The sequence below is a fragment of the Mycteria americana genome, chromosome 11, assembly GCF_035582795.1.
Source record: "Mycteria americana isolate JAX WOST 10 ecotype Jacksonville Zoo and Gardens chromosome 11, USCA_MyAme_1.0, whole genome shotgun sequence".
NCBI lineage: Eukaryota > Metazoa > Chordata > Aves > Ciconiiformes > Ciconiidae > Mycteria > Mycteria americana.
Window position 1 is genome coordinate 21,770,454 of NC_134375.1, and position 27,545 is coordinate 21,797,998.

The 27,545-nt window shown below is 40.9% G+C and overlaps 1 protein-coding gene across 2 annotated transcripts in view; it reads left to right on the forward strand.

Annotated features, from left to right (window-relative positions):
* Positions 1 to 27,545, forward strand: part of UROC1 (urocanate hydratase 1) — a 47,017-nt gene that overhangs the window by 2,718 nt on the left and 16,754 nt on the right. For both annotated transcript variants that reach the window (XM_075514180.1, XM_075514179.1), the window contains 13 exons: positions 6,418 to 6,548; positions 9,265 to 9,358; positions 10,469 to 10,528; positions 13,687 to 13,815; positions 14,480 to 14,541; positions 15,533 to 15,599; positions 16,242 to 16,385; positions 20,129 to 20,217; positions 21,848 to 21,910; positions 22,629 to 22,808; positions 24,333 to 24,430; positions 24,684 to 24,756; positions 26,163 to 26,284. In XM_075514180.1, the coding sequence (XP_075370295.1) occupies positions 6,418 to 6,548; positions 9,265 to 9,358; positions 10,469 to 10,528; positions 13,687 to 13,815; positions 14,480 to 14,541; positions 15,533 to 15,599; positions 16,242 to 16,385; positions 20,129 to 20,217; positions 21,848 to 21,910; positions 22,629 to 22,808; positions 24,333 to 24,430; positions 24,684 to 24,756; positions 26,163 to 26,284 (1,312 nt within the window). The remainder of the gene's footprint in view (positions 1 to 6,417; positions 6,549 to 9,264; positions 9,359 to 10,468; positions 10,529 to 13,686; positions 13,816 to 14,479; positions 14,542 to 15,532; positions 15,600 to 16,241; positions 16,386 to 20,128; positions 20,218 to 21,847; positions 21,911 to 22,628; positions 22,809 to 24,332; positions 24,431 to 24,683; positions 24,757 to 26,162; positions 26,285 to 27,545) is intronic.

Below are 27,545 nucleotides of genomic sequence, written 5' to 3' on the forward strand. Positions count from 1 at the left end.
AATAAGAGGCATTAGACTTCAATGCTGTCAATCCAGCATTGCTCCTTGGAGATGAAATTATGAATGCTGTTGCAAAAACACTGCATATGTATGGGAGTGAAAGCTAACCTCTCAGATACAATAAACATCAAATGTGGCGAATCAACAATACGGTACAAGCTCCTCATCTGTATATTTGCATAAAAGATCCAAAGAGAATTTATTTTAACCAGTAGTCTGAAGCATCCTGGAATTTAGGCAAGTTTGTAGGGAGTTGGGTTAATTATTTGTCTTTAGTTGTGTAATTCTTTTCCTGTCTCTTTTTGTTTGAATAGTCTACGTACACACTAAAGCAATCATTGCATTATTTCATGTTAGAGGTTTTTAAAAAATCTTCATCAGAAAATAATGGTCAATGGCTGGACATCCTTAGGAATTTGTATGGGAGAGGATAAGGTGGGTTCCTTAGTTTGAAAGTCTGAGCTTCATCCCATGTAACATCACTTATAACGTGACATTCTGGTCAGAACACAGAAGTTCTTTCCCCACTAACAAGTGGCACGCAACTTCCTTGTCTTCGTGGGAGTTCCCCACTGCCATCAGCAGCCAAATTCTTTCGAAGTCCACTTCTACAAACAGAGGAGAGCCTAGTCAAAGGGTAGAAAGAGGAACAGCTGTGAGATATCCAAAGAGGATATACTTCAATGTCAGGAGCATTCATGGCTGAGGCATCCTGTCTGTGCCTGGGACAGCTCAGACACATGGAAGTGTGGCTACTAAGTATGCAGAAGGGGGCTGTGGTGTGTGGTGATGGCTGTGAAGATAAGGGAGCAGGGAGTGAGTTTCACTGCTTGTCAGAACATTGCCAATCATCTCCATTTTATCCCTTGCCTTTGCTAAATCACTTTTCCCCCTGAGAAGTCTGCTATAGCATGAAGGAGTCCATGTTGCAGGAGAGAAGATGGTATCTCTCAAAAGGATGCCAAACCTTACTCTCTACCTGGGAAGACAAGGGTAATGACAAAGTCCTCGCTCCCTATATAGAAACTGGAATAGTTTCCTGCCTCCTTTAAGTGTTGCAGGGAGACAGCAGTAGACTGATTTTCTGGTCCCAGTCTACTAACATCCTACCCTCATCTCTCCTTCTTATCTACCATATGTGATAAGAGGTCATGCTAGTTGGGTTTTTTATTAGACTGTTAAAGACTTAAAAGCTTCCTTTCTGATTTATTTTACTCTTAATCTTCCACCTTAAACTCTTAACAGAGTTCGAGGCTCAGCTGGTATTTATTTTATATCTGAAAGGTCAAATCTCTTTTTTTTTAAGAGGTGTTCCGTGCTTAGAAAAGCATGTAGACAGACAACTGTAGAAAAGTTTGTCTGTCTGCAAGGTGGTTTTTAAGTCTTGAGACAAGCTTCCAGATTTTGTTGGCAGTGTATAATGCTGAGCATATTGCGAGGCTTGTCTTTATGTATGGCACCGTGTTAATTTTCTAATTGAAGTACTCAGGAGAAGCTTTGCCAGAAGTGAGGTTAATAATGCTCTGTTAATTTCCTCAGGATTTGTCCCTCTCTTCATACGCCTTCATTCCAGTTTTAGCCCTTTCTACCTTAACACTGCCTTAAACCTTAGCACTGCCACTGTTTTATTTTCTTGGGCCTCCTTTTGTGGTTATAATAGACATCCTGTAAGTGAGATTTATAAAGTTCTGTGTGTTTTGGGGCTTGCTGAAGAGGTATATAATATCATACCAACTTTAATCTTCTTGGATAAATCAAGCCATTTCTCAGAACTGATTCTGTTTATATGTTTCCTGAGTTCTCTTCCTTTGGCATTCTTTGCCCGAGGCCTGAAACAGCCATATCCTCTCTCTTTCCCTCCACAGCTTAGCTTTCTGTTTCTTAGCATCTGTATCTTAATGTAAATATGCTACAAAGAAACTACCCCTAAAATCTTATGCGTGGCGTGTCCTTTGCAGAACAAGGATGTTGCATGCTCAATTCTCATTGACGTGCCAGTAAAGCTGGAGCAGCTTAGGAAGAATGTGCACTTCCCAGTGTTGCTCAGAATCAGAAAAAAATGGTATGTCTCCATCCATGCAGCAGTTCCTTGACATATCTTAGAGCCAAATCATGTTCCAATCTTTCTGCTACCCCAGCATGATCATCTGTTACCTGGTTGCAGTATCCCAGGTGTCTGTCTCAGGGCCCTGAGGTCAGTAATGGGCCTTGACCTTGACAAGCCTCACCTGAGATCTCCACCCATGCCCTCTGCCCATAGGCTCAGGGGGCTCCATTTAAGCTCAGGCCTGGGACTTCCATCTCAGTTATGCTGGAGATGTGTACATCTCCAGTTCTGTCACAAGGTGTCCCAGTGCCCAGCTATGCATCTCACTGATCTCATCTCCAACCTGTGGGCTGATTTGCCACTATGAACCTTCCTGGTGATTTCTGGGCCCTGTCTCTCTGTGGTAACCATCACCAGGCCTGATCCTGACTTGCACTCCTAGCTTGGCCCCAGACCTGCACATCACCATGATCTTGCCTGATGACCTGGACTCCTGATGGAACCTGGCTGCTCTCCCTGGGCTGCCCTGCTCACCTCTCAGCTACTGTGAGGCTGGACCCTGGCTGGTGAGGTGCCTGTCCTGCTGGCTGCGTTACTCTGACGCCATATCCCTTAGGCAGCAGCCGGGCCTTGCTGCTTCATGACATCTGCGTACAAAGAGCTGAAAACCAGAGCCTGTGAAGCTACATAGCACCTGAAGTTCTTGTTGAACTTTATGGAGAAGAAGCAGGACATTTGACCTTAATGGTTGCTTTACGCCTCCAGAAATGGGGCCACTTCTAAAAGTTTATATGTGGATTGGGAAGGCCAACCTGTTGGCTCCTGTTCTGGAATGTCTGGATGATAAAGAACTTGGTTAAACTTTCACAGCCCATGGGGTGTTTATAGCAATGGCCAGTCAGAAATCACCATGTTTACTTCCCAGCTGAGCTAATCTAAACTGGGACCGATCAGGAAGAATAATACATGGAACAACCATCTTGCTTTTACAGTTGCTATTTAGAGAATAGTGCCAGCAAAGATTCTGGGCCTGGAGATCATCAGGCAGAAGAGGACAAGTGGGAGGCAAGCAACATCTCCACTGGGAAAGGGCAGAATGAAGAATGAAACTGTTGTAGACTTTAGTTAGTCACTTCCTCTCCTCAGTCAGTAAACAGGGAGACTGCAAATCTTAATGTTTGAGTGTCTCAAGATCCTTAAATTGGAAGTCCTGATGATGGTGTTAGAAAAGGGAAATGAATGCCATTCCTTCTGAAGAGGTACTGGTTCTTCAACAAAAAGAGGCTAGTATTCTTGATTTCTCAAGAGAATCTCACACCAAAGATATTTACAGCTGATCAATTGGAGTAGGATTTCATGGGTTCTTTTGATTACATTTTCTTGATGTGGAGAGGTCTGAATCTTGATTAAATGGCAGCAGGATCATGTTTTGCTGTATAAATGCCAGTGAACACAGAAAAAAAGACACCCTACTGGTGACTAGAGCTTAAACACAAGAATCAAATGTTAGATCCAGTTGGCAGATCTAAGAGGAAGACTTTGCATCTGATGCTTGTGTTGCACTGAGCTGAACTGAATCGGTAACTCAGCAAATTCAGAGCGGGTTTTTTAAAACAACCTATCAGGCTCAGGAGTATAAGTGCAATTGATTATTTTTTTTAAGACAGCAATGAACTCCGGACCTGATTTTTCAGAGGTGCTGAGCACATGCAGCTTAGGCTTCTGTCAGTGGAAGTTATGAACAGGAAGAACACCTAAATACCAAATGCACAATGCCTAATATTCAGAATGCAATGTTGTCAGTTATAGGTAAAATCAGTCCTACTTAAAGGTCAGAATAATGTTTTATATGGTGCTTTAATGAAATGTATGGAATAATGGCCTTTTATTGCCTTTCCACAAAAGCATGATGAACAGCCTATTTGAATTTGCTCCTTGAGTGCCTTTCTCGGGTTATTCACTTTATGATTCAATAATGAATATGCAAAATTCTTCCTGATGCACATGGCAATTGCCCTTTCATAAAGCAGTCGGGCTCCATCTAAGCAATTTTAAGCACCCTAACTCTCCTATTGAGAGACTGTTTCAGAATCTCTTATATTTAAATTCTTCTAATTTCAAGACTACATTTTTTTATGGCTAATTCACAGCTATTTATTCCTCTTCCAGCATTTCCCTGAAGCTCCTTCCTGCTTTGACATTTATCCTGCAGTGAGACAGCAATCAAATGTCACCTTTGTTCAGTTAAGCTAAACAAGCCCCAGTCCTAGTCCTCTTTCATAAGATCAGCTCTCTATTGTCTGTGCAACCAAGGCGCCCTTCCCACCCTTCATATAACATCCAAGTTCATGTTTCATTAATGTTTGAATCATCAAAATTCAGGCTTCTGCTAATGTGTAACATTAATAGGATAGAGGCTCAGTCTAAGTGAATTTATTTGAAAATCCAACCAGATTTTGCTTGCTTGTATTTTTAGGGCAAAGAAAAATATTTGCCCGCCAGTTTCATTATAATACAAATAATATATTGATCAAAGACTGGGTGATCCTTGCCAGACTGGAAGCAAAACACTCATCCTGATAGTTCTCTGTAGTTGTCATAGGCAGACAAAATGCCAAATGTGGCAATGTTTTCCTCTTGATTTTGTTATTGCAAGGGGTGCAGGTGATTTTATTCTTACTTTAGAAATTTCTTAGATCTAGAACCTACTGTGATGGCTGCTTGATGCTGAGATTGACTTTGAAAATCCCTGCATATTTTGTCATGGTGTGGATATAGCTGGGATTTTTGTGTTTCTTAATAACATGCCCTTGAAAAATGACTGCTTCTCTAACTGGAGAAGAATAAGATGGTATTTGAAGATGGAAGTTGCATTTGCTCATCTGGTAAATAGGTTTTCCCCCTTGTCGTTCTCTGTGTGGAATGACAAATCTAATCTGTAGGGTTTTACTGGTCTGATTCTCAGCTGGTGTAAATCGGTATAGCTTCACTGATCTGAAAGGGTCTGACCCATATGCCTGTTCAGTAGCAAGTATGCCAACAAAAACCTCTCTTAGTATGGGGCTTTTTTAGATTTAGAGATATTGTTCTTTCTGTCTGCTCTAAGGTATGTGACACCAGGATGCTCAAATGAAGGGGCTGGAGAGCTCTAGCCATAAGTCATGTTGACCGTAAGTCAACTCAGACCATAGTCATGTTGAATGAGGAGGTTTATTACTGAGCTAAGGGCTTTATAGAGCTTTTCAGGACTTCTTACCAGGATGGATGGTAAGATGGATGCCTTTGTTCTAGATACCTATCCCCTGTACTACAGCCTACCCCTTCACTTCCTCCAGAAAATACTTGCTTCCATCAGATTTCGAAGCAAACTTGATTCCTTTCTATCCTTTCCACAGCTATTAAAAATCAGCCTAAAGAAGATGTGAAATTCATATGATTTGTGAATCTCTTCAACTGAAAGTCATGTGGATAGTGTTGCAATTTGTCAGGGAACTTACAAGATCTTTTAGCAACTTTGCATGAAATTGGCTTTTTAAAGATTACAAAATCTTTATTCTCATTATGGTTTTAATCAAATGGAACCTGGAATACAGAGACATGACTTAACAGACTGTTATTAAAGATAGTGATTTATTTATGGTTTCTTTTATCCAAAAGGACATACTGTACTTTGCAAACCATGGGTAATGTCTTTGAAGGCAATAGGGCGTATAAGCCACATAATATCATCTGCAGAATTTAATTCAGTGCCTAGTAATCACTTCAGCTAATTTGGAAGTGATACATGTAGCATCAATAAAATAATGTAAACCACCACCCTCTGCAATACATTAGGACGCTAAATGTAGTGAGTCTTTAATAAAACTTAGCCCAAGAACATCTTCATCTGGGAGTATGTCACATAACTCAAGGCTAAGATCCCTTTTTTGAATGGAAAGTACAGTAGGGTCTTCAGCGTCTCTAGGAGTTCAGGGTCTCAGTCTAAGGATTTCTGAACATTTTTTTCCTTGGTAGTTCAGTGCCCCCTAGCATTATGAGAGGGAATTCGTCCATGTCTAATATTGATAGGATTGAGCACTAATTAGCAAATCCCCAAGGTCTCTCCATGCAGATTTGGGGGGGTGGGAAGGGGAGGGGAGGGTTACATGTGTACAGCAATTGAGCCTACAAGGAAAGATGCAGGTGGAAACACTTCAATAGGAAAGCAGAAATGGAGGTCCCCTGGTGTGAGCTTGGGCTTTTAAATTATGTTATCCTTGTGATAGCTTAGGCAGGCTTCCAGATGAGTCTGATTGAAGTTCAGGGCCACCCATTTACCTCCATTTCTTTTTTTCACCTCGATTTTTGTCTCTCTTGGGTTTTTTTGGCAGCTGGCTTTGCGCAATGCCTTGCGTTATTTCCCACCTGACATACAAAAGAAGCTGGCACTGGAATTTGCTGAAGAACTCAGGCTATACGGCCATATCTATATGTACAGATTCTTTCCAGATATTGAGATGAGGTAAGGACTTGATGATTCACATTGTATTTGGCTGCCATTTGCTTACCAGCTTTCACCTGGGAAACTGACCTTTAAATAGTGGCATTGCTGTGTCCTAATTTACCTCTTGTAGAAGTCATGTCGTAACATATTAATGAAGTGCATTATCTGAATAAATTGGATGTTTTGTGTATCATTAGATAGCAGTGGTTTCATTTCTAATGAGGGACACTGCATGTTTTGGGATGCTCTTCTGTAAAGCTGCATAACAGTGATCCTTCATCCTCCAGCTTTCATTCTGTTCTCTGTCCTCATGAGAGTCCCATGGGACTAGTAGGGAGACAGTGTGCACCCTTCTGGATAGGCTGTGGCAGGGCCAGGACAGTCTCGCTGCTGGAAAGCTCAGCACCACTCAACACAGGGAAAGGATTGTGCAAGGTTGTGTGCTTGGTAATGCCAGCTTCACCGTACGCAGAGATCCCAAATGCTCTGCCCCATGACAAGTCTCAGTTTCTAGTGGGCAGTCATTGCTCAGAGACCTCTGATTCCAACCTGGACAGAAAACGTGCAATAGTCCTGAGCTGCTGCAAGTCAAGTCAAGAGGTAAGATCAGATGAGTGGATGGCTTGAGACCTGCTGTGAGTGGCTGGTTGTTTCCCAGTCTCACAGAGAAGGCTTTCTGGGCTTAAAAGAAAGACAGTACATTTTTCCATCATTGGAACCTGCGTCTGACCCTGGTTTGTAATATGCTTTGCCTGTTGCCTGTTGATTTTAGAGCATCACTTCATTCTAGGGCTGATGGGGCTAATGTTTGTGAAGTAGAACAGTTTTAGAGAGGGCTGCCAGGGGCTAGCTGCTTTTTTTAGACTGATTGATTCCTTTTTGCATCCAGCAGGGGCCTGGTTAATGTCTCTACAGAAATCTGAATAAAGCAAGCAACAAGAAAGCACTCTGATTTCCACAGACATCCATATTTCTGTGCTGTCCATACTAGTCTGGGGTCAGCTCTTGCAGAATTCAGCTAAGGGGAGGACAACTGGAAGACTGAAAGCTATTGCAGAGCTGGACTTCAGAGGACCCTAGTCCTGAACTACAGATGAGGGCACCTTCCAAGTAGGCTTGGATGAGACAGTCCACCAGCTTGTCTCCATCACTGGCATCAGTGACTCTTTGATAGCTTCAAATATTTTTTTTTTCTTTGCGACTATTTCACTGATAGCTCTTTCTAATAGATACTTACAGTCTCAGATTAAGAAAATGCCTTTTGTTCTCTGTAGTCTGGTAGTGTTTGATTTTTTGTTCTGTATGTCCCAGGGAGCACAGTCCAACTTGGTTCTGTTCCATTTAACAGCCATGTTCCCATACCAGCACACTCAGCTGACTTCTGAACTTTGGGTTTTTTATGTTCTGAGCAATACTATGTGGAAATATCTCCTCTTGATGAATTGGTATCATTCCACAGAATTCCTGTTATTTTATCACATCAAGCTTAGAAAAGCAGAAAACACTAATAAAAAAAGTATTGTGGAAAAACTCAAATGCTTTCCCTTCTGGTTTGGCAATGACTACAAGGCATTTGTTTTAGAATCCTGATGTAAAAAGCTAGGATAAAGTGCATATGATCATGGGAGGAGCCCATTCCCTAAATCTGTAGAGTATACATTCCAGATCTTAGCTCATGAGCTGGTCAGTGGATGTCCAATTTTTTTTGTAGTTGGCACTCCTTAGCCTAACCTTTTCAGTGTAACTGTCTTCCCTGTACAAAGCAAGTGTCCAGCCACTATCTATGGTCCAATAAAAGGAAGATCATTTAGGAACCATGTCAAATGATCCTATCTACCTTTAGGAATTTCCAGCATCTGTAATGGTGTTGCTGCGTACAGAAAAGGAAAGAGCAAAACTCTTGATCAATGGTTATACTTCCCTTTGGTATCATAACTTAGAGGCCTCAGCACAATGGGACTGAGACCTGTGCAAACACAGCAAAGGAACTGTTCCTGCCCTGAAGAGCTACAGTATAAATCTAGGACTAGAAGTTTTAGAGCAATTTGATATAACAGATGGTGGAGGAGGAGATAACAGTGAGATGATTGTAGCAGTTGGCATTGAAGCACTTTAGCGCTAGGAAATCTGACTCAGAATACCTTTGTGAGGGTTTCCCATACCTCACCTCAACTTTCTGGATGAAATGCGGCTTATTCAGTAAAAAGGCCCATATTTCTCCTAACTAGTTCAGTTTTTGAGAGCTTCTTTGGGATTGAAATCCAAGCTTGGTGTTTTTTCTTAGATAGGATCTTACATAACAAGGGCTGATGAGCCTGAAGGGAACTTCCACTGATGCTGTTTTCCTTGGCGTTGCAGGACTTAGCTGCTTGGCATGGCAACTGCATTACAGAGGCCAGTTCCAGCATCCCAAAAACAATCCAGTTAAAAAGCAATGAGAGCTCTTGGCCACCATATTTGTAACCAGTTGTGATTAACTGATTCAGCAAATGATAAGCTGAATACAATTTTTTTCTTTGCTTAGTTCTGATAACAGTTAAAACCTGATTTGCCTATTAAGGTACGTATGTAATTTCAGATCTGCACTTTCTCCTTTTTTTTTTCTTCCCTCCTGAATACAAGCCTGCAACTGAAACGAATGTGTTGGCATGCAGGGATATTTCTGTGGGCTATGCTGTTGTGGTTGCCCTCGTGAGTCAGTGTCTCCCCTAAATTTTTGTGACTACTGTTTCAGAGCATACCCCATAGGAGACTACCCTTGCAAGACCAAATCAGCTGCTGCCATTATGTTGATGATCATGAATAATCTGGATCCCTCAGTGGCTCAGGTAAGGTACAGTGAAAATAGGGAAGCTGGCTTCATAGGGCAGCAGCAAATATGCAAGTTACTTCCTGTAAGTGCTTTCACATAAAAACTGAAGAATTTAGGCATATAGGTGAAATTAATCCTTGTGCAGATAATCCTCCTTCCATGGATTGAATAGGATTTTAGTTGTTCACAGGGCTTTTGCTGGTTCTGTGCTCCAAGGTACATGCCAGTTGCTGTACTTGTAGAGCTGGCTGCTGTGTGTTAGCTAAGCCGGCCAATTCCAGTAGTGCCAAGGCAGCCTCCTGATGGAGTGATGTGCTAGAATGTCCATTTCTGTGAGGCTAAGCCTGCAAGGGACTAAAGGTGATTCTGTACTTTTCTTGTGGTCCTGGGGTTTGGGGTCTTTTGTATTAAGTTCTTTAGTTTCCTGCTGTGTGCAATTGTTAATCCTGCACAGTGGGTCCTGGTCCTAACTCAGATCTCTGAGGCCTCCTACAACACCAACAAGGCTCACTCCAGCTCCCGCTATATGCAGCAGCTTGGTTGCTGCCTGTGAGATAAGTAGAGCTCAGCTCTTAGTACATTGCTTCTACAACATATGTTGAAAAATTAGTGCTGAAAAAAAGCTCCTGTATCTTTGAAAGCTCATCCCTCAAGGACAGATTTACTAGATGATTGCAGGGCCGAAGTCCATCCTTACAAGTACTACCCAGTGTAATGAATCTTTTTGCAAATGGCAGGGGAGAGGCCATGCAACTATGCCCCACTGGTCGTAGACTCTTCCAGCTGTAAATGCCAGTAGCAACCAAACTGTAAGCTCACTCAGTCCCTGTTTAAGGGATTTTACTGGGATGTCTGTCTGTTACAGAAGCTGCAATCTGGGACTCACTTTTCTGCATCCAAAATACCATTGTAACAATGACAAACATTCTCATCTTGAAAAATAATTATTAATTGTTTTTCTTAAATTATCACTTTTATGATGGTATTTTCTGATTTCAAGAATCTAGAGAGTGTTGATGCAATAAGCTATAGAAAAGATTTATTACTGAGATTTAAAAAATAGCTTGGAGATACAGTGAAATGTTTCAGAAAAGTGCTTGCCTTATTGTTAAATTGTCTTTTTCAGTTTCCTCAGGAGCTTGTTACTTATGGAGGAAATGGGCAGGTCTTCAGCAACTGGGCGCAGGTAGGACATTGCTGCTTTTGCAGCTTGTTTCACAAAACCAGTTTCACCCTCCCCCATGCACATTCTGCTTAGGCAGTTTGTGATAATTCTTGGCAGTTGTCTCAAAATACTCCAAAACATCCTGTCTGGATAGAGGAATGCTCAGTTATGAACTGCATAGATGAGGAGAGCTTTGTTTAGTAAGAAGAGCACAGACAGCCCAACAGAAATACTAAGCATAATACCATAAACGTACCAAGCTGCGTATGATGATGTAAAGACCAGTTCTTTGTCTCTCTGATGCGTTTGTATGTGCCTTTGTATTTTGCACAGATAATTTTAGTCAAAAAGAATTCTAGGAAACAAAAAAGTGTACCTTTTACTTGCTTGTTTCTGGTACTTTTGCAACATTTTTCACAACAAGTAGTGGAATAAAAAAAAAGGCTTTGATTTAAGAAAGTGCAATCCTGAGTCTTTCCAAGCAAATCAGATTAGCTGTAAATATTTACATGCTAGCTGCGCAGGTCATAGTGCACTTTACTGTCAGGCCTAGCAACATTATCCCTGATCTTCTGAGAAGAATGGCAAGTGGGTAAAAGCCTGTCTAAAATCGGAGCTGGGATATTTAAGGTGTGGTTGTATAATCTCTATAATTTCTGTTCTCCTTCTCTAGCCAAAAATGGCAATAAATACACTTGCTTTAATCCAAGTACTGCAAAATGCATGTGGGAAACGTTTTCAGGAGATCTTTGGCATCAGCAGCATATTTAGACTTATATTTTGTATGAGCTCAATTTATTCTCTCTCAAAAAAAAAAAGCTCTGGGTCTGAATGCTCTACAGGTGTGTGGCGGCAGGAGGAACATTCAATGAACAATCATCCTGAGTGTCTGTGGATAGGCACAAATGTGGTTATTGTGAATGCCAAAACCACATCATCCCTGCAGCCTCTGGTATGCCCCAAGGCCACAGAGTGGGGACAGGTGGAGATGTGGCATTGAGTTTTGCAGCGCAGAACAGAAACGGCACAGGTAGAAAGCTACATCACCCTGCAGGACAGCATCACTCCCCAAGGCTGGGAAGACCTTGATTTCTGATTCTGTCGGTTACATAAGCAAAAGCTGACTTAAGGAGCCACCTTCTGTCATAAAGGATTGTTTATGCACCTTGTTGTGGCATTATCTGAATCTGGCCTCTTGCTTATTAAAAAATCCAAGCAAAACTAATGTGTAAATGAAGTTCCTAGTTAGGGGAGAGGAATGGATTCCTCACTGTAGCGTGGGACTGAGTGACTTGGGTTTTCTTCCCAGTTTGACCGTGATTTTTCATTTGTGGCTAAAAACTCATGCTTCAGTTTCCTAATCTGGTAAATGGGGGTTAAATGGAAGTCTTAGGCAGCTTTTGAAGCAAAACTATTCTGACCTTTTAAAAGAAAGGTACCGTGGCAATGCACACCATTTCTTTATTCTGCGTATTAATTACTAAACACCAGTTAACTAATGCCTGTTAACTACATGAGTTTTACAGCATTTCTGATGTGAGCAGTGCCGGCAGTTTATGTAGTAGCCTTTATTGGACTGACATTCCTTAGGCAGATGCTGGGCTGCAAGGTGAAGTAGAAGTGCTGCCACAGTCAGAAATACTCTCTTTTCTCTTGTTCTCATCCAAGCCAGAGCTATGACCTGCAGTTTTTTCACAGCAGAACAAACAAAACCTTTTTTGTTTTGCTTACTTAAAGTAGCAATCACATGAATGATTCAGTTATGACAGAACATTTTGTTCTGTTTGTGGCTTGAAAACAACATGCTTTTTTGGAAATCTGTCATTGCAAAATTCCTAGTGAAAATTTGGTTTATATCATCCATGCAGACCTGTGCTTTCTTCTGAATAATTTTAAAAGAATGACCCATGTCCAGAGCTAACTTTACAATCCTGCAGACAACAGAACTGTGCTTTAAGCTAGGAAAGGCTTTCGCTTCTTCCTTACTAGTTGTGCCTTTCAATGCAAAAAGATCTATCTTACAGCTTCTAGTTTTATTACAATGTTTTTCCCAGCCTGCTAAAGAGTTGAGAGCTCAGCTAGTTACCTGTTCTGTCCTAGGACGAGAATTTGATTATTCAACATTTTTCATGGAACAAAAACAAAATGTAAAAAGCAAGACAGTAACTCTAATAACTCTTTCTTGTTCAACTTAACTTGCAGCTTGGGCAATTAGTTGAGTGAGAAGGGACTGGCTTCAAATCTGTACCATTTTTAATTCAGATCAAAGACACAACCGCAGAGGTTAGGTGCCCATGACAACTGGTTTTGTTTATTTGTCACTGATACTGCTGTCTCTGATTAGCAGTTCCATTTTTTTCTCAAAACTTCGTCTCTGTTGCTACAGAAACTCTAGTTTCAAGCTATTGTTGAATTCCAATATTGCATGGGAAAGCTCCTCTCAGGCCTAGTTGTCACATACTAAAAGTCCTGTGGAATATAATGGGCTTTGTGGTAGACAATGACGGATGCGAGTCACATCTACAGGCAGCTTAGATGGTCAAAGCCTACTTTTTGGCATACATCAAGAGTAACTATTGAATTATGCAGACAAGTTGAGATGCATTTATTTGTATACTCCTGGGTACCTCAAGGACTTTCTTCACTGTCCATAATGAAAGCTGAATTTTTTTCTTTGAGAAGAAAAATTATTTCATTTTTAAGTGCATATTGTAATATCCATTTGTTGAAAAGATGACAAGCACTAGAAGATGCAGAATTATCCATTTCAGATTAGGATCAACAACCTGCATCGGTATTTTAATCACTTTTATCAGGAAAATTTTGCAGTTTGTCTTTGGAAAGATTGCCAGAAAAGTGCCAGATCCAAATGGTTAACCTCAAGATAAAATTAGAACAGCTTTAAAAATGAAGGATTTCTGGGGCTTGTACTGGAGAAATTATTCTGGAACTTGTTCAGACTTTTGCTAGTTGGTGGTTTATGTTTCCTGCTGAGTGATATCTCTTAATGGACTTTATTAAAAGCAAGAATGTGTTGAGAGCTCTGGCTGTTATTCCATCTGTGAATACACCTCATTATCTCTATAGCTGCCTTCACACTCAAAGTTTAGCAGCTTCACAAAGAAACGTAAATGCAAGACGCAAACAGAGTCCCTCACTTTCCTTGCTTTTCCTTTCAGTTCTGGTTGGTAATGCATTATTTGTCAGAGATGACTGAAGAGCAAACACTAGTAATGTACAGTGGACACCCTCTGGGACTCTTTCCCAGCCATCAGTATGCTCCTCGATTAATCATTACTAATGGCATGGTAGGTATTAGCATCTTGTTTCCTTTTTCCTCCTCTTCTGTTTAGTTTTCAAGTGTTTGCTGAATTAAAATATAACTTAAACTACCTGAACTTACAACAGCACGCAGGAGAATCTGGGGTCCAAATTCTGCAGCATTTATTCCAGTACAGTTGCTCTCACCGCAAGTGTGCTGATCTGCAGTGATGGAGGGAACAATGCTCTCCTTATTAGAAGACTTCTGTTCTGACTGAGCCTGAGCTGTACATGTTCTTGACCAAAACAGTTCAGCTAGGCTCAGTTTGGAAGATTTAAAAGCCCTCAATAGGCAAACAGATGATTATTAATCAGATGCTCAGATATCTGGACTGCTTTGCTTGGAAGGCAAGCTGGACAGGAGAACATGCTGGTTCATTGCCACTCTTTTGAGCCATTCAATATCTATCTCCCTGCAGGCTAGTTTTGTGGCTAGAGAACTGCTTTCCTTAAAACTTGCATGACAGACTGCCAGAAAGACCAGGCGTCTTTTTTCTAATACTAGCATGCATGGAATAAAACACCCAAATTAGTCCTCCTGTTTTTCACTGGTTTTCTATGTGTGTGATCATAGAGAAATGTAGGCTGTTAAAAAGATCTGCTTAAATATCTAATTTGCTTATGTGGGTTTTCTCTTGATTGTTTTCTTAGGTTATTCCCAACTATTCCACCAGAGATGAATATGAGAAGATGTTTGCTTTGGGAGTAACAATGTAAGAAGACACCTCACTGTTAAAATATATCAAATACTTAACTAAAATGTAATTCAGACATCAAGCAGTGGCTCGTTTAAAATTTCTAATGCAGATGGATTTCAACTGTGCTGCATAAAGTCCTGATGCTGCAGAGCATTAGTGCACACTTAAGTGGAATTACTTAGGAGTTTGAGTTATGTTCAGCCCCATATATAAGGATGTAATTGAGGTCTGCTAGGAATTAGTATTAGGTTTATGTGTGGGACTTGGCTGAATTACAGCCTGAAGCCTTAATCATAACCTACTTATAGGACTGGCTAGTTCCACTTTGCAGGGGCTGTTTTGCAATCTACAGAAAACAGAAGTTATGAAACATTCCTTCACACTAAGAGAAAGCTTTGAAGTAGAAAGTTATATTTTTTCATGATTATTTACCTACTCTTTTACTGCTGATCTAGTTGATGAGCACAGGATTATTATTCTGCTCTGTACCATAGAGAGAATAAATTAAAACCACTGGAGAGCTGGGTGTGTACAGATAAGGAAGCTGGAAGAAATGAAAGGGCATGAATAGAGAATATCTATTGCCACTTTCCTGGGAATTTCATAGGAATGCGGACAACTGTTTTGGGCTAACAACTTCAAAAGCGACTACGTGGCTTAGAAGCACGAGTGCTACTCAAAATCAATGGCACAAAGATGCCAACAAGGTGAAAAGGAGTGTTCTTGTGTCCTAACCACTATGCTAAATGCCAAGACAAGTTTACACTCAGTTTTTTGATCCATGCATTTTTGAACTCAATTTAACAAGCTAAATGCTCATCCGAAAACGTGTTGGTGCATTGCTAATGAAGAAACTCAATTAAGCTGTGGATTTGATAACAGCAAATCTTTAACAACAAATGGAAGCACAGAGATTTTTTTGTTATACTGGAAACATGTAGATATGTACAGAATTCATTCCAGCCTGAGTAACGTGTGGTGTCATTGTGTTCGTTGCTATTGCTAGGTATGGTCAGATGACTGCAGGGAGCTACTGCTACATTGGGCCTCAGGGAATAGTCCATGGGACTGTGGTAAGAAGCTGGGGAAAGGTCTCTTTGTTGATACCTTTTGGAGGAGGGTATCTCCTGCAGTGGCTGGTGACTGGAGTGCATTGGGTTGCTGTGAGATGATGTTCTGGCTACAAATTCTCATTGCCTGCTCCTTAAAAAAATCAGTGTCCTTCCACTCAGATAGTCCATGGCATCTTATCCAGAACACAGACCTGAAGGAATCTGCAATCAAAGTCTCAATCTGAGCTTATATCTAGCTACAATAAGTGAAGTATGAATTGACCAAATGTGTTAGATAAAAACATTTTCTTAGCTTGTTTTCTTAGCCGTGTTCCTTAGCTGTCTTTTGCAGCCATCCTGAATAAGTCTCTATACCCCAAGAGCAGCACGTTGGGAACCACTGGTTATTCTATTGTACTTCATGGTGAAAGAAATAAACATAATCAGGACAGATGGTTTCATAACATCACTTTGTAACATGTTTCCTTCTTAAAAGATTAAAATGGTTTCATGGTCCCAATGACCCCATTATGGTCCCAAGTGGTCCCATTGGTCCCAATGGTCCCAAGTTTCAAACTCTGCAAAAGGGACAGAAGATCTTTAAATTTCAGGGACTCTAGGAAAAATAGCTCCTGATTAATTGCTATATTGTGTTGTGTGCAGCTCACAGTGCTCAATGCAGGCCGTCGCTACTTGAAGGCAGAAGACCTGTCTGGAAAGGTGTTTGTTACTTCTGGTCTTGGAGGGATGAGTGGGGCTCAAGCAAAGGCTGCAGTCATTGCTGGGTGCGTGGGGATCATTGCAGAGGTGAGAGCAATGCTGCTTTCATTTTGTCGTCTCTCCTTCATGTGCTGAATCTCCTATCTCCCTCATTCTCCTGATCTGGCATGTTCTTCAAGTAACCCTGACAAGCCAAACTCAAAAAAAGATACTCTTTTCTGATATGTCTGTCCTTTTCATTGCTGAGCATTTTTTAACTACTATTCCACTCTCTATTTGTTCACTCACTGGATCAGACTGTTAGCATATGGACTGTAACTTCTTATGATTGCTTCACAAATAATGCAGAATGATGCTGTCAGATGAGCCATTCTCAGTGCTTGAGCTACCCTCATTTCATGTGTGAAAGGGTGTAACTTCCACAGGCAACTCCCAGGGGAACTGCCCCTCATGCAAAAAGTCTGTTAAAAAGGTGTTAGTTACATTACAATTAATCTTTAATGCCTCTGGCACTCTTATCAGGTGCAATGGAAAGTACCAGTTAAAAATGTTGGTATGATTCATTCATCAAGGTTGGGACTAACAAAGTTGCTTGGTGTTGTGATTCTTTGAAGTCAATGGGGTTTTGTAAAACTGGGAATTTTAAAGTTGGCTTCAGTATGAAGGTGGTGAGACTAATTACAAGCACTTATGAGAATCCCAGTTTGTAGACAACAAAGGTAAGTTCTGCTAAGGGAAAATCCTGATGAGGGAGAAGTTCTGTAGTACCATTTTCCCTGTTCCCTGAAGCTCACACACAGTGCATATTCTTTGTAGAGAGTCTTTCATCCTGATGTAGTGTTTCTGTTCCAAATATGTTAAAATAGCCCAGCTATTTCCTCCCATAAACAAAGAGGATCTAATAATGATCTGTGATTCAAAGACTGCTGATATCCAAGCAATCAGAATAGTGTATGATAAGGATATCTGTGGATCCACAGATATCCTTAAGTATCACATATAATGCAGAACACCAACATCATAATCGTGGTAAGTATATATGCCTGTAAGTTTAGAGTGAAATACATTTTCATATTAAAAAAGTAACTTTAGGTTCTCCTAATACGTGCATTTTTCAGCTATTATGCTTATCATAGGGTTCTGATCTAACAAATCAGAAGGAAGGATGGACTACAAAAACACTGCAACAATTTTTAACAGAAAATATGGCTCTGCAATTCTGTGAAAATGGTAGTGACTATCTTTAATGATATTGAGTATTGAGAAACAATAAACATTTCCATGCGTTTCTTTCCTCATGACTACCTCTGAATTCAATACACTGGGGAAACATTCTTGGTGGAGCAGATATAGGACTGACCAAAATGCATTGAGCTCTTTTGATTATCTGTAGGTGATGAGCTCTTGTTACTGCTCCAGAAGAAAGATTTTGAGAACCAAACTCCGGTGGGAGTTTAGCCTTCTCAGCCAAAGTCATTTATAGAAAGAATTAGCTGGTAGACCTCTGCTGTAGGCATGTCACTTGCTGCAATGAAAAGGGCAAGAATATTGCAATCTGACCCATGGTAATTATAATTAAACTTCAAAACATAATAGGTCAGACCGCCCACGTGGCATGCCGTAAATCTGACCTGCTGTGGCTAGCTGGGGTCTTATTCATGGAAGGGTTAGGGTTTCATCTGTTTTACAATGATGGTGCAAAAGCGGTTTTGTTAGCACGTGAGTTTTGCATGTATTTGAGATCTTATCAGGTACTCCCTGCAGATGAAATAATTTTATTCAATTTATTATTGACTAAATTATTATTGAATAAATTACCTTTATTCAGACTTCTACTCTGTCATCATGATCTTTCAAATGCTAGGGTACAAAGGAAAGATTCCAGTGAAAGCTATTCACAGCAGTCCTTTGTCCTTTTCATCTCTATGGCTGCAGATGATTTTGTTCAGGAGACTGAATATCGCCTGGTTTTTATCTCCTGTGAGATGATCCTTGTCGGAAATGAGTCTCAGGAGCACATGTGGATAGCTATATATATGTACATATTACTTATTTAAGGCACTATTTATGCAAATGACATTGATGAATTGTGTAAGAGATGTCATTTTGTCAGCCAGCGCTTCCGAAGCTCAGACAGACGGGATTAATGGTGCAAGTCTTTTACCTCTTCTGTTTGACACGAAGCAGATTGTAATTTTATGAAATAATTGTGTGGAGGGCCAGACTATCTCCTCTGAGCTGCGCTAAGCTCTCTAGGGTCGCACTGGAGGTGACATTAGCTCATCGTGTTTGTGCAATTTTTTAAACTAGTGAGATGCTGATCAAAAAATGAGCATATCTTTGAAAGTGTGGTTCAAAGGAAGCTAGTTTTCGGAGTATGCTAGCGAGTCTGTGAAAGACTAAGACTGTCAGAGAGGTCTGAAGTAAAATATGTAGGATGTGGTAATACATTTAAATAGATCTGATCTGTGTTATGCTGAGCTTTAAATGAACCCAATTCCTGTAATTCATATGGACCATTTAATATCTTTCCTCCTGTGCTGATTTAAATAACTCCCAAAGAAGCTGTCCCCCACGGCACCTGACTTTATTGAATAATTCCATTGGCAGTGACACTGATATTATCATAATCTGGGGTTTTAGAAGGATAGTCTTTATTACTGATGTGGGAAATGATGGAAGGTTTCTCATGCTAAGAATAATTAGAAAGAAAAGGTTTCCTGGTGTTCAAGCGACTCCTGAATATGGAACTTATTTAATTTACATATAAATACTTTGTTAATGAGAAATAATAGAATGAAAATGATGGGAGTGGGTTATAGAGAAGTAAAAATGCTTTAATGAAATACTGGAAGATACTCAGGTTATATGTTCTCATGCATACACACCACTGTGGGTGTTTAAATCTGTTGCTACCACAGCAAATGGGCTTGAATTAATTTTGCCACTTGCTTTATGCCATTGATAGCTCATTATAAAAGTCTTAATGATATGCAAGTTTGTACATTGAACCATTAATATGGAATCTGTGCCAAAGCCTCCACAGTTTGTCTATCCATTTATATTTTTATCCAGCTGTCTTTTATGAATATACACTCTGACATACACAGAAGCTGAGCCCAGAAGAGAGTACGGATTTGGGATTGAGTTTGCTTGGAGCTTCAAAGCTCCAACAAGAGGGAATTAAAGATGTAGTTTTGTTTTGATCCGTTCCGTTTTTCAGAGGCATTAGCCAGCTGGGACAAGAAAATGCTTTCCTCTTTTCTTTTCCATATTTGGTTGAGATTTTCAACTAGCAGTCGAAGAACAAAAGTGAGGGTCAATTTTATTCAGCAAACCATTGCTTCATCCTGGGCAGTCTGGCAGAAATGTCTGCCTCTGAGCTGATCAAAGAAAATATTTCCTTAACTAAATAGAAATTTTATTTTCACAGAAAATAGCCAGATTTTAAAAAGAAATTGGAAACATTTTGGCTTTCACTTTTTTCAATACAATCATGAAAAGAAACAGTAAGAATAATTAAAATTGGTGGAAAAATAATACCTCTTGTACAATTTTAATAATAATTTTTGGCTTCTAAAATATTTTGTGAAGTGATGTATTAAAGTCTTTTTTTCTTGCTTTGAGCCTGGAGTAAAAGAACAGAAAGTACAAAAAAATCAGAGGTGAAAAATAAGTATTTGAACAATCACTCCATATTCTTAAGGCCAAGGCAGGGCTATTCCCTTTACCTCTTTGCTACTCTTTCTTGCAGACTAATTGAAAAACTAAAGGTAAAAGTGACTGGATAGGGGAAACAGGAGTTTTAAGATCTCTGCTATTTCTCTTAGGTTGACGAAGCAGCACTTTTGAAACGTCACAAGCAGGGATGGCTGATGGAAATCTCTAACAACCTGGACCATTGCATTGCTCGCCTTAGGTATGACTTGTAACATAATTCAGTGAGTTTACCTCTGCTTCCTAATCCTCACTGCACATCTTTCTGCATTGTGCCATTTTAGTGTGCATATAGAAGGGGTTGAGGGACACCTCTTCTTATTCCAGGTCTGCTTTTGAATGTGAAGCCATCCTTCCAAACAGCAGCAGTCATTATTAGTGACTACCAATGCTTGCTGCAAGCCACTACCAATGCTTCATATCATTTATATATGTGTGGTGGGTTGACCCTGGCTGGAAGCCAGGTGCCCACCAAGCTGCTCTATCCCTCCCCTCCTCGGCTGGATAGGGGAGAGAAAATATAAAGAAAGGCTTGTGGGTTGAGATAAGGACAGGGAGAGATCACTTGCCAATTACTGTCACGGGCAAAAAAGACTCGACCTGGGGAAAATTAATTTAATTTATTACCAATCAAATCAGAGTAGGATAATGAGAAAATAAAAACTAAATCTTAAAACACCTTCCCCCCACCCCTCCCTTCTTCCTGGGCTTAACTTCACTCCCAAATTCTCTACCTCCTCCTCCCCAGCAGCACAGGGGGACAAGGAATGGGGGTTGCAGTCAGTTCATCACATGTTGTCTCTGCTGCTCCTTCCTCCTCAGAGGGAGGACTCCTCACACTCTTCTCCTGCTCCAGCATGGGCTCCCTCCCGCAGGAGACGGTTCTCCATGAACTTTTCTAACATAAGTCCTTCCCACGGGCTGCAGTTCTTCACAAACTGATCCAGCATGGGTCCCTTCCACAGGGTGCAGTCCTTCAGGAACAGACTGTTCCAGTGTGGGTCCCCCGTGGGGTCACAATTCCTGCCAGCAAACCTGCTCCAGTGCGGGCTCCTCTCTCCACGGGTCCACAGGTCCCGCCAGGAACCTGCTCCAGTGTGGGCTTCCCACAGGGTCACAGCCTCCTTCAGGCATCCTCCTGCTCTGGTGTGGGGTCCTCCACGGGCTGCAGTGGAGATCTGCTCCACTGTGGACCTCCATGGGCTGCAAGGGGACAGCCTGCCTCACCATGGTCTTCACCATGAGCTGCAGGGGAATCTCCGCTCCAGTGCCTGGAGCGCATCCTCCCCTTCCTTCTTCACTGACCTTGGTGTCTGCAGAGTTGTTCCTCTCTCATATTCTCACTCCTCTCTCTGGCTGCAATTGTGCAGGTCTTTTTCCCCCCTTTCTTAAATATGTTATCCCAGAGGGGCTATCACCATCGCTGATGGGCTTGGCCTTGGCCAGCAGCAGGTCTGTCTTGGAGCCGGCTAGCATTGGCTCTATCTTACATAGGGGAAGCTTCTAGCAGCTTCTCACAGAAGCCACCCCTGTAGCCCCCCTGCTACCAAAACCTTGCCACGCAGACCCAACACAATGTTAAATGTGTCTTCATTCAGTTTCATGAATATGCATAGAGCAATTACAAATAATGTTACACTTGAAGCATCACTCAAGCTTTCTGGGATCAGTGATTAACAATTACATAAAGGTTGAAAGATCTGTTGCCTAGATGAGTGTTGGAAACCACATATAGACTCTTTTGCTGGGTCTGACTGTATATGATTTGTACATTGTAAGATGGAATTACATGAGGTGCATTTTCTTCAACCAATCTTTTTAATTTATTCTAGAGATGCAAGAAAGAATAAAATTGCCCTTAGTTTGGGTTATCATGGGAATGTGGTAGATCTATGGTAAGTAGTATATATGGATAATGGATATATTAATGCTTTTGTTTGTTAGTCAACCTGGAATTGGTTCCCAAACTTGGAAGAGAAGAGGCATTAAACCTAGTGCTGAGTTCATTACTCTAGACGCTCGTGAAAAACTGTGTTGTCAAAAGAGGGGTCTTCATCCTTATGTTCCAGTTCCCAGTTACTTCCCATGCACCTTCTCCTTTCCTTATGGAACAATGAATTTGTGAGGGAAAGAAATCCCTAAGATTCTTTCTTGGATGAAGAAAGAATGTATCCCTTTCCTTCTAACCTTTTGCTAACTGGATAGCAAGAAAATGTCTTTGAATTCAGTGAAGAGTAGAAGTATTGAGGTATTGATTGAATAAAAATAATCAGATGGACAGAAATTCTGGCACTCTTGAGGCTTTATCCAATGGTAAATCTTGCTGTCACACCATATACCAAGGGTTGAGACTGACCAATAAGACTGGTATGTCATACTGGTATCTGACTCATCTATCAGCATTCCTGCACAGGTAAATGCAAAGTATAAAAGTTGCACCTAAATCTTTGTCACCATAATTTCCCACCTCCTGACTGCTAAAACAAAGACTTAGCTTGCCAAGGGCATGCCTTTATAAACAACCTCTTGGGATGGAAGAAGTTCACCTGAAAGAGGAGCTAGAATGTGAAATGACAGCTTCTGTTCAAACACTCCATTCATTGTCTTCCCCAGGGAGAGGCTAGTATATGAGCTAGACACAACAGGAGAGCTGCTAGTTGATCTGGGATCTGACCAAACTTCGTGCCATAACCCATTCAGCGGGGGATACTACCCGGTACAGCTTGGCTTTGAAGAAGCAAAGCAGCTTCTTTCCACCAATCCGGGGAAGTTCCGGACCCTGGTACAAGAGAGGTAAATGTTCTGGCAACACATGTTTTTAAACTTTAAGTTTAGTTCCTCTGCAAGTGATCAGACCTTTGTCTTTCTCACAAGAAGTTTCTATTCTTTGGTATTTCAGTAGAAATCTGGGGTAGAGCTACAGTACTAATAGCTCCCAACTTTGTACTTACACAGCTATCGCTCAGAATCTGGTGTACATCACTTACCCACCATTTTAGGAATAGTGTATAAGATCAGAGGTCTGAACAGTAATGATTTATTTCACTTCTATAAATTCCAAAGTTGCATTAGGTTTTAAAAATCTGGGACAATAAGTACAATTCCACATAGTCTACCAGTTGGTTTAGGTTCACTGAATATAGCATGAACACCCAACAGGTAGGCCAGAAAATCCATCTAGCCTACCATGCTTCCAGCTGTGCCAGTAGTGCTTTTTTAGGGAAGGATATAAGGAGGGGACAAACTCCCCCAATCACTCCTCCCAGCTTCCTGCAACTGTAACTAAGTTCGGTTTAGCACCTTGATTTCTGGGAGCTACTCCTGATTTACAAGTTTGCAAGTGAAATTGAAATTGGACATTAGAAAGGGAGCAATTTGGCATAGTTTATATATAAAGAATGAACTGTGGAACAGAGGCAGCAAGCTGTACTGTTGTTCTTTTGAGACTTTATGGCTCCTAATCTGGTTTCGTTCACCTTGAACATTCCTCCTGGAGACCTTTTTCCAGTAGAAGGTAGAATATGATCATATAATCTATTTGACTTTGGATGAGGGACCTACAAGGACCTTTCCAGTTTCCCAATTTTGTATCATCCTACTCTAAGACAAAGGTAACAAAGGGAAATTTCAGGGGGGGGGGGGGGACACACACGGACGGACTCATTTCTAACAAGCTAGGTATGACCTAAACAAATCCAGTTTCATTTGTTAGGCATTGATTTACCTCTCTAGAGTTCCAAGAGGTTACACCTATGCATGTACAACTTCATATGCAACTGTGCATTGAGATTAGAACTGGATAATATTAAGTGGACATGGTATCACAGAGAGTAGTCCTGGGGTATGGTCTGCTATTGGAAACAAAGGGAAAACTGGGCTGTTTTGGCCAAGGGAGAGGCCAGCACAGTGATGTTTAGCCACTTTTAGTTTTTCTGTCTCTGCTCACTTTCTCTGTGAACTTCTTAAACTCTTTTCTCTGTGAACTTCTTAAACTCTTTTGCCGTTTTGTGGAGGCTGTTTTTTATTACCTTCCATCCTCAGAGCTGGCTGCATTTCTTTGCTGAAAGACGTGACCCTTTTCTGCTAATTAATGAAGTTCCCTTAATGACTGTAAATCACTTCAAGATTTGGGAATAACAGGTGGTACAGAGACTGAAAGCATCTCTGTTGGTATCTTATGGGTTTATATCTGAATTTCTCTGGGGTCTTTTGGTTCCATCTGTTTCCCCCTACTCCCATGCCTTTAGTGAGTTCATGATATTATTCTTTTTGGTATTTTATCCATCTCAAGAATAACTGTTTCCTTCTTTATTTCAGTCTGAAGAGACATGTGGCTGCTATTAACAGACTAGCTGATAAGGGCATGTTTTTTTGGGATTATGGCAATGCTTTTCTCTTGGAAGCTCAAAGGGCTGGTGAGTAGATCCTGGAGTTGTTAGGTGGAAACAAGGACAATCCTGCATGCATCTTCCCAGCTGTATATTTTGGTAGGATAGAGTTGGCCACTGTGTTATGCTAGCTCCTTAATCTCTCTGTTTCTCTCGTTCTCCAAGACCCCTGACCTTCTCTATGGCTGAGATAGAGCATTCATGGGAACTCGGGTGCAGTCTGGTTTTACATTTCATAGTTTGTCTCATCAAGTCACTGACTATTAAAATTATTTTATAGGTGCTGATGTTGAGAAAAGAGGAGCCAATAAAACAGAATTTCGATATCCTTCCTATGTTCAGCACATCATGGGGTACGTTGAGGATAGTTTGGAATAAAGCACTTGAGTCTCTTGTGACTCCTTCTGTTTAGAGGGAGAGTACTACAGAGATTCCACTTAGTGCAAATCTTGCAGTGTACTATAAATGATGAAAAGGAGTTAACCCTAGCAGTAGGAAAATTGATCTCACAGGTGTTATGCCAGAGTTAGTCTTATTCTTCTCCACTCTGGAGTAATGCCCAGTGTGGTTTTGGAAGATGTTCTGTTGGCTGTAAGCATCATACTCGTGTTTTCTGTTGGCTTCTTTAGAGTTACTCCTTGCGTTTTCCTGTGTACAGGGGAAAAGAAGAGCCAGACCTGGAGGGACATGTTGTATGTGATTAACATAAGTAAACTCTACAGCATAGGTTTGGCTAATATTTTGTCCTGAAAGGCATGGCATGCCTTGATACTTTGGTGTAAAGCTTTATCCTTTTTAGAAATAAAAGGTCTTATGAAAGCAGACACCAGATGTGTGAACAGTAAGCTAAAGCATTGTCAAATCAAACTCTTCACTCCTTTACATGAATAGCTGCATTTTCTCTTTTGTTGCGTCAATTTTCCTTAACCAGTTCTACTCAAGAGAATAGCTAAGTCACAGCCTCAAACTGTAACTATATGCAAGTTCACTTCTAGGTGCTAAAGATGAAGAGCTTGTCTCTTCGGAGCAGTAGAGCTCAATTCCAAATCATCAAAGCCTGTGTCTACACTGAAGTTAAAAGAACATCTGAAATAGGACACTCTTCTGCCCATATTGCCAGCTGTACCTCTTACCCAAGCTGTGCATACTGCTTGTAGAAAAAGCTGAGCTCAGATCTGTTGAGTGGCTGGGTTCATAACACCTTTTGCCTCTGACTCATACTTAGCTTGCCTATATCATGTGAATAAGAGCTTTAACATAGATTAAGGCACCAACCAGATTAGATCTCTTCTTCTGGAACTCAACTGAAGTGTGTCTTACTATTGTGTGTAAACAATGTGGACAGCAAATGAGTCTGGACTCAGGCACTTGTTCCAAACCTACACTTGTCTGATAGTGTAGATGCACTCAGAGTTAGCCTGAGTTAAGGATGAAAAGACGAGGCATCAGGGAGAGTATATTTGATGAAACAAAAGAAAAATTGCAATTCATCTGATGATGCACTTGTTTGATTGAACTGCCCAACATTCCTATCAAGATCCTGGCCTGACTGTATTTTTATACACCAGTCGATGCTGTTTCACACAGCCACTGTTTAATTTCTCAATTAATGGTCCCTGATGCTTCTGTTTAGATTAGTTCATTGAAAATGTTTCAAATTCTTCCGTCTCCAGCTAATGAAAGAAAAGCACTGCTAGCAGCCAGGATAAATAAGGAAAGAATTTCAACTATCTCTTAATGAAACATGTTCTCTTCCCAGGGACATTTTTTCCCTGGGATTTGGGCCATTCCGCTGGGTTTGTACCTCAGGTGACCCACAGGATCTTGCTACCACTGACTCAATTGCCATGTCTGTGCTGGAAGACTCTATACATCAGGGAGGTAAGACACCATCCCATGCCCCCCTCACTGGGGGTGCTTTTGGGGAGAAAAGGAAACTCAGTTGTGCAGTGTGTGATAGCTTTTGGATGAAACTGTAGAGCACTCTCTTGCCTGTTCCATGGGGGCAGGAAATCTCACTGTTCTCCAAACTCCTATAAGGAATGTAACCAGTAGGTAAAGTATAAAAACACCATGTAGAGAGGTTATTGAACCCAAAGCTGTTGTTACAATTTTGGCTAAGAGCATTTATCTTCATTTGTTACGGATTTTCCTGCACTTTGTCACCTTGAAACTTTAAAGCAAACAGAATCTTTCATCAATAGGTCTCCAAGAGTTTTTTAAAGGAGTCAAATTGCTTTGCCCCTATCTCCCAGGTGAATGAGGCATGGGAACCTAGGGAGGTTTTCAAGAGGCTAGCAAGCAGATCAGTGGCAGGAAACCCAGGTTTCATGGGTGTGGTGCTCCATCCAGTGTCATTTATTTGTGATTACAATTTTGAGGTCTTTCTTTTTTGTCATTTGCTAATACATTGACAGCTGTTTCTACTCATTCGTGGAACCAATCTGGAATATCTGCATGGCTCTGTATGCTACTCTAGTATCTAGGAATTACACTCTTTCACTCTTCCATATCCCTGAAAGTGGGCTATTACTCTTATCTCCTGCCTATGAATAGGAACTGATACAAGCTAATTTTGTGTCAGCAAACATGAATCCTAATCTCCCAGGTTGCAGTGGAAGGCCCTACTACTTTCCCTTTCTTTGTCTGCTTTTACAGGAGCTGGACAGCAGACTCAAAGACTTAAGTGTCATTGTCCCCTACCACTAAGTCCTCAGCTCTTCTGTTTCGAGAGAGTGGAGCTTTGTGCTTCTCAGAATCAAGGAAGGGATCAGAACGAAACAGATCACAAATCCAAAGCATATTTTATGGGGTGGAGAGCATAATATTTTTAGCTGGTATATATTTAAATATTTGTTGCTTCTTTCATGAAAGACATCGTTGAAATATGAATAGAAGTGTGAAGATTTTGAAGTGTGAAGATTTGCTCTCCTATTTGTTCTGGAAGAGTTAGCATTGCGAGCATCTAGGGTGGTACTTCTGAAAAGGATATACCACATTCAGATATGTCTCGTTTGAAACAAAACTACTGTTTTCTTCCTATAATGTAAGGCTGGTGTCCAGCTTCCTTTTCCTCCCAAGAAGTGAATTATTGATAGAGTGGGTCTGACCCTGCAAGGTCCTTAGCTCTGTCTATTCTCTT